This window comes from Bidens hawaiensis, unplaced genomic scaffold (genome assembly GCF_021521415.1).
Source record: "Bidens hawaiensis isolate Kalapana, Puna unplaced genomic scaffold, B.hawaiensis_p1.1 tig00003988_1, whole genome shotgun sequence".
NCBI lineage: Eukaryota > Viridiplantae > Streptophyta > Magnoliopsida > Asterales > Asteraceae > Bidens > Bidens hawaiensis.
This window is the reverse complement of record NW_027491233.1, coordinates 1,914,707-1,921,209: the sequence shown is the minus strand read 5'-3', so window position 1 is coordinate 1,921,209 and position 6,503 is coordinate 1,914,707. Positions and strand designations below refer to the sequence as shown.

Genomic DNA, 6,503 nt, shown 5'->3' with positions numbered 1-6,503 from the left:
TGCGGATCTCGTATCGATCAGTGACACCCCGCGGAAACCTACAAGTGGTATCAGAGCCTTAGGCTCTTATGCTATGGTTTAAGATCTGCGTTTTGGTGTTTCTGGCACGTTTCTGATGCGTTTTTGGCCGAACAGCCGCCGCAGGCGAAGTTATGGGGTTCAGGCGAAGTTGTCGCTTAAATTTTAGGGTTTAGGCGAAGTTATCAGTCAGGCGAAGTTATGGACAGGCGAAGTTAAGGAGGGGCGAAGTTGACTTTTAGGCGAAGTTGACTTTAGGCGAAGTTAAAAAAAAAAATATTGTTTGGAGTTTTCGCCTGTATGGCAAGGTGTACACGATTATTGTGAGACCGAAGACGTTGTTCCGTCAACGAGTGAAACTTGTTATCTCTTGGTCTTACGTGTGAACAAATACGTGTCAACTCTGGATATGGAGTTGAGGTTGTGAATGGGATATTGATTGAAACTGGATATTGACACATATTTGGGTGTTTGTGGGCAATGAAATAGTTGTTGTTCGAGGTTGACCAACTGAAGAAAGTCAAATTGAACTGAAGGTTTTTGTCATTACTGGATTGCGGTCAGAGAATATTATTTATGTTATTTTCAAGGCGTTCGAGAATTGGATGACGAAACGTGATGCTTATTTATTAAAGTGAAAATTCTGGAACAAGTTGGATTTAATCGGGAATTAAAGTGTTTATGTTCTTGATCGTTATCCCTGGTGATTGAAGATGCTTCGGATTAATTAATGATCATGTGTGTTAGATTCTGTCAAGGTGGTTTTGTGATGAAATTTATCACTTGATGTTGAGTAGTTGAATATTAAACCTTATCGTATGCCGACGTGTTGGTGAAGTTGTGGAGGGAGCCCAACTTCACGTGTTGGTGAAGTTAGAAGAACTTCACGTGTTGTGAAGTCAGAAGGACTCACGTGATTGGTTGAGATGATCAATTAGGCACGGGGATGCATGCATTTCAAATACCTCAATCTATATAGTCGGAGAAGCTTACACTGAAGGGGAGATCTGATATGGAAGACGCTGGGTGATTGGTAGATTTGTGAAGCTACAAGACAGTTTCAGACACGGTTGGTTGAAGAGCAAACAGAAGATCATCAGTTAAGAGGGAGTCTGTTGGTGCATGTTTTGTAACAGATGATCTTTTGTGTTTGTTAGAATTGAGAGCAACGGTCAAAGGGGAGTCTGTTGGTGCATTTTGTGACCGTCGCTATGCAATTCTGTTCAGCAGAAACGAAGTACGAAGTTAGAACAACATCGCCATAGGCGAAGTTATAACAACTTCGCCATAGGCGAAGTTGTAACAACTTTTGCCATAGGCGAAGTTAGAACAACTTCGCCTTAGGCGAAGTTATAACAACTTCGCCTACAGGCCCAAGCCCAAGCCCGCGAAGTTGTGTATCTATATATAGGTGTGTCTTGTTTAGAGTTGGGAATCCAGAAAGTCAGAGTGTTTTGTGATCAGTTTAATTGTCTAGAGAGAAACCGAGAGGGAGAGTCGTGTGGGACGGCCCGAGGTAGAGCTCACCTCGGGTCGGCCGTCATTTGTTTTCGTGTTTGGTATGTAATGTGTTTCGGTTATTATATAAAAGATCTGCAGATGTGTTTATCCCATTCGTGTGTTTGTTCGTGTGTTTGTATGTGTGTAATCGTGTTCTTCGTCTTCTACACCATTAAACGAGTCTAGGAGGATTCCGCACTCCTAGACCTCGTGCGGATCTCGTATCGATTAGCGACGCCCCGCGGGAACCTACACATATCCCATGTCTGTGGGAGTGGGACCGGTTGGTGTTGTAACATTTTCCAGGGTAAAACCCCCATGTGTTACGTCAATGATTCGTGACCCCGGAGTTGTGACATGTTCAAGAGTACGGCCGCTTGGAGTCGTAATACGTGCAAAAACACTAAGACCCGGAGGTGCTTCTGTGTTAGTCACACATGAATCAGGTGCAGGGGTTCCCGTCGGCCCTTCAGGAAGTTTACTCATATCGAACGAACCAAAAACAACGAAAACTATTGATGTTCTAACACAAAACACGGATGGCGCCAATAAAGAAACACAGATCCAATCCCCGGGTATGGGTCCTGGATCTAGTGAGTCCACAGGGTAAGATACGATAATTACTACCAAGATATGAGTATAATTTCCCAAAGTCCAGTGACCGGAACCTGCAAAACAGACACCGTGAGTCTCGTTACAGGAAGGACAAGAGGGGGGTCTTCCTGTAACCACCCTCCGACGAGAGAATCAGTAATGTTCGTAATGAAGAAAGTACTGAAGTATATGGACTAAGTGTAGTCAGGATGCAGGTGAGTGAATGAATACCTCATACCGTTTGGCAAGGTATTTATAGTCGAAAGATGTAGGAAGGTGATAGGGTCAGTTGTCCCTTTCTAGAAGATCTTTGACAACCGCCTGAACGCGTGTCCTTTTGAGATAGGTTGAGCTATACGTCCCATGTGTATGAGTATAACAACCTGGACACGTGTCATCCAGTGATAGGATGGATCGCACCCTGGACATGTGCACGGTTATAACAACCTGGCCAGGTGTCCTTTATTCAATGGTTGATATATCACGTATTCCCCAAGTAAGAATCGTGATCCTTCTTCTAGAGAGTAGTTGATTGGTGACAACTGTCCCGTTGGTATTGTTTTCCATTTGTTTAGGCGAACAGATGTCTTGTCCTGCGGGTGCCTTTTGATGGTGCCAGGATGCTTCCGCGCTTGTTATGAGGACGTTCTTCCTCTACCGTAATATGCGGGTGATCCCTATGTCCCACGGGTGACCTATTAGAGGTTCTTCTGTGACATGCGGGTGGTACTTAAGAGTATTTGGGTGTTTTTGATACCCTACCTCTATAGTGTGTTTAATACCAACAAATATAACTTAATCATCGTCAGTTTTAATATTTATATTTCTCTCTGTGGGTGAGAAAAGTGAAATAATACACTTGAGAGAAAAGCATAAAAAGGGTCACCCATCCTCCCACCACCATTCATTAGAGTCAATTTTTCATCCTCCATTTTGAGATTAAAGTGAAATCATGAAATCACCAAAGGTTACCTCTTTTCCAAGAGTATATACCAACTATTCTCTTATGCCAACAATTTGTTCTTTTCTATTAAAAGATCATATACCGATATACGTCCATAACATTTATCAATAAGTTTGAACTGCACACCGAACACGCGCAATGAAAAGTCACACAGCTTGTTAATATCATATGCCCAACTCGTGCAGACCAACAAACTCACCAAAAGGCCAACCCTTTTATTTTGGGAATGGGCATGAAATAGTAGGCTTAGGGTCAAAATTCAATAGTATTAGCACTACTGCACTAGATATCAATCAAGATTCAAGAATGAAAGGCTTCCCATCTAAAGATCTCAATCAATCAATACCCATGATCTATAATTGCAACACTGATAGCGAGATCAAGGTGATTTGGTTGAATTTGCATCTTGGGTTTGAATATTTTTGAAGTTGAAAACACCTGCAAGTCCTTTTCCTTTAGCAAGCTGCTCAAGTTCTTGAACTTTTTGATTCAGGCATTCCAATTCTTTTGCTAAATCTTCATCTCGCTGCCTTAAAACCTATACAAAGAGTTAACATAAAATTCTGATTACAATGGTTTATAAGGTCTTATTCATAAAAAAAAACATGTTGTGCTACTAATAGCATATATCTTGATGTACATAAAACATGCTAAAAGGTGCCTTAAACATTTGGAAGTATGCATAACGTAATGAACATGTTTAATCTCACTTGTTTTAAAAAGTATATTCTTACTTAGCTTGTTTATGAACTGATGATATTAGGTTTTGGGTAAAGTAATATCGTGATTTGTGGTTAAACTATATTAAGCAGCTATGAAACACTTCTGATAAATAGAAACTAATAAATACCTCAAATTCTCGTTTGCGGACTTCCTCTTTTTTGGCTTCTGATCTAGCACTTCTTTGCACCTCAAAGATGACGGCCAATCCTGCAACCTATTGAGAATTATAAATTAAATAAATTAAAAGTTGGGTTAAGATATATAGTATTTTATTCCAAGTAAATCGTTAACGATGGGGAAACATCGTAATATCATATTAAAAACAACCACAAAAATTAATACCAAATTCAAATACTTAATATTTCTTATTTACCCATTTCATTAAACACAAGTTACGCTATGACCATTATACCCTTCTCCTTTTCCTTATACTCCAAAGTCCAAACTATCATATCCTAATACAAGTTTTAAGACAAGGGTATAAATGTCATAAAATATTAAATTGAGCATATTTTATATAATGACCTTCTGTTGGGTAAATATGATATTATACCAAGTTTTGAGGAGGATGTATGAACGCATCCTAATCTTCTAACGTATCACGCATTCTTAGCAAAATCTAAGGAAGGCATATGTTGTTTCATAACCCACTGTTCCTCAAAAGTCAAACGTAATGATTTTCATGTGCAAAATTACTATTAACACCTTCTACAGCCTTGTAAAACCCAAGTAAATCCTAAAGCTAACCCATCTCGTATGAAAAGAAAGAAGAAATCCTTTAATGCAATTGATGTACCAATTGATGAAATGATTTAATCAGTGTCACATTTATCACTGCAAAGGGAAAATGATATTATTCTTTGCGTCAATTCTTATTACATTTCATTTTATTGCCATTTCTTAACAATTTTATTATTATGAAGAAGATACTAACAGTAAAAAGTACATACCGAGAAGACAAAGAGTTCCCCGATAAGATCTCCAGCAGCCTGAACAGCTTTCTCCTCATTCAAGGGCCGGATTTCAACATCTGTTGCATGCCCATAAATTCGTCTTTGTATATTTGTAGTCAGCCTGTGGTTTGCCTGTCACATTATACAACACCATCAAAGATAAAACATGGAATCTAACCAGGTTGTCAAACCAGAAATGTAAATTGGGTCTAGGGGTGTAAACAAGCTGAACCGAGCCCGAGCTCGCTTATTATTTTTTAATTAACTTATATGTGTTTTTAATTACTTTTATATATTTTGAAAACAACCTTAAACGAGCCTAACCTTGGCTTGAGCTCGTGTGGTACCTTAAACGATCAGCAAGAGCTCATGCAGTACCTTAAATGAGCCAAAGCTCGGTTCGAGATCGTGTAGTACCTTAAATGAGCCAGATCTCGGCTCGAGCTCAACTATGTAGTGTGTAACTAATACATAGAAGTCCAAAAGAGGTCAAACTTAAAAACACACAAGGCTCGTTAAAGCTCAACGAGCCTAAACGAGCTTCTCATACAAGACTCAAGCTCGATAACTAAACGAGCTTCATTGAAGCTCAGGCTTGGCTCGAGCTCGAAAAGGCTCTGCTTATTTCGCCCTTTTCATATCCGATCTTAAGTAGCTCACGAGCGATTCAACTCGTTATCGATCCTAATCAAAGCCTAGCTCTACATTCAACAATTTTCATACGATTACATTTCAATCATACCTAAAATCAGTGAAATCATAAACCCTAACCCTAATACCAGCATACATGCGTTTGCTCATACAATCTCAGTTACAAACAAAAACTCATAATCAGAGTTAATCGGAAGATCAAATACACACAATACGGAAGAACGAATAACAGATAGTAGAATTGAAGCAGTTGATTAATCAATACCTGCGCTAAACCAATGATTGAAGCTCGAAATTTGGGGTGAGTGGCGGCATGCTGTTTGAGTCTGCTAGCAATGGGTTTACTTAACGTTCTCAATGCGAGCGTACCAAGCTTCAATAGCGGGAGAACCATTCTCCGGTTTGAGTATGTGATCTCTGGTTTGGTTTCTACATAAAGGAGAATGATGCACGCCAGGTGTTTGATGAAATGACTGAACGGAACGTTCAAGACAACGTATGTGTGCTTATATATATTGATGGATCAACGGGAATGGTATGATTTCTTGGTTCGGTCACTTTCATCACATTGATTTATTTTACTTTGTTTCTTTTTTTCAACTTTGCTTAGGCTACAGTGGGCCGACGAGGGCGTGACGATCAGTGATAAGTGGAGGGGGCGACGAGAATTTGTCGCCGGGTAGAGAGATGACGACGTGACGATCAGTGATTGGAGGTGTTGTCGCCCATTTTTGCTCAAAAACGCCTCATTTTGTAGCTCCTCCACTACACATAGCCTTAGAGTTTTAAAAACTTGTCATTTTCATCTATGACGGTTAAAACGTCATTAACAATGAAAGGATTTACCTCTGTTTAGGTGTTTTATTTCTTTACAAAGTAAACCGACATTTACATTCCAATGGTTTGGACACTTTAACCACTTTTATTCATGAATGGATATTGCAACTATTATGTATACGAAGAGTGCGATGCAAAGGGAGTATTTTAGGCCACGCATGAAAACACACATCCCACGTGTGCAAATTTCATCCATGCTCCTTGAGCTCAAATTTCGGGCATCATTTGATTCTCAATTGTTAAACATGAACATGACCTAAAAA

General features: G+C 39.6%; 1 protein-coding gene across 1 annotated transcript; it reads right to left on the bottom strand.

The window, feature by feature from the left end:
• Nucleotides 1–3,449: 3,449 nt before the first annotated feature.
• On the bottom strand, nucleotides 3,450–5,838 carry LOC143624876 (OPA3-like protein). The gene is made up of 4 exons (XM_077095380.1): nucleotides 5,669–5,838; nucleotides 4,750–4,884; nucleotides 3,927–4,013; nucleotides 3,450–3,614 (listed from the first exon to the last, which is right to left on the bottom strand). Exons 1-4 carry the CDS (start codon nucleotides 5,795–5,797, stop codon nucleotides 3,456–3,458), a joined length of 510 nt encoding a protein of 169 aa, XP_076951495.1. The 5' UTR covers nucleotides 5,798–5,838; the 3' UTR covers nucleotides 3,450–3,455.
• Nucleotides 5,839–6,503: the final 665 nt, after the last annotated feature.

Excerpts from the sequence above, each read along its gene's own strand:
- LOC143624876 (XM_077095380.1), bottom strand. The coding sequence starts at position 5,797 with ATGGTTCTCCCGCTATTGAAGCTTGGTACGCTCGCATTGAGAACGTTA. Across the intron at positions 4,885-5,668 it reads CAATCATTGGTTTAGCGCAG|GCAAACCACAGGCTGACTAC; the intron begins GTATTGATTAAT and ends ATAATGTGACAG. Across the intron at positions 4,014-4,749 it reads GGGAACTCTTTGTCTTCTCG|GTTGCAGGATTGGCCGTCAT; the intron begins GTATGTACTTTT and ends AATTCTCAATAG.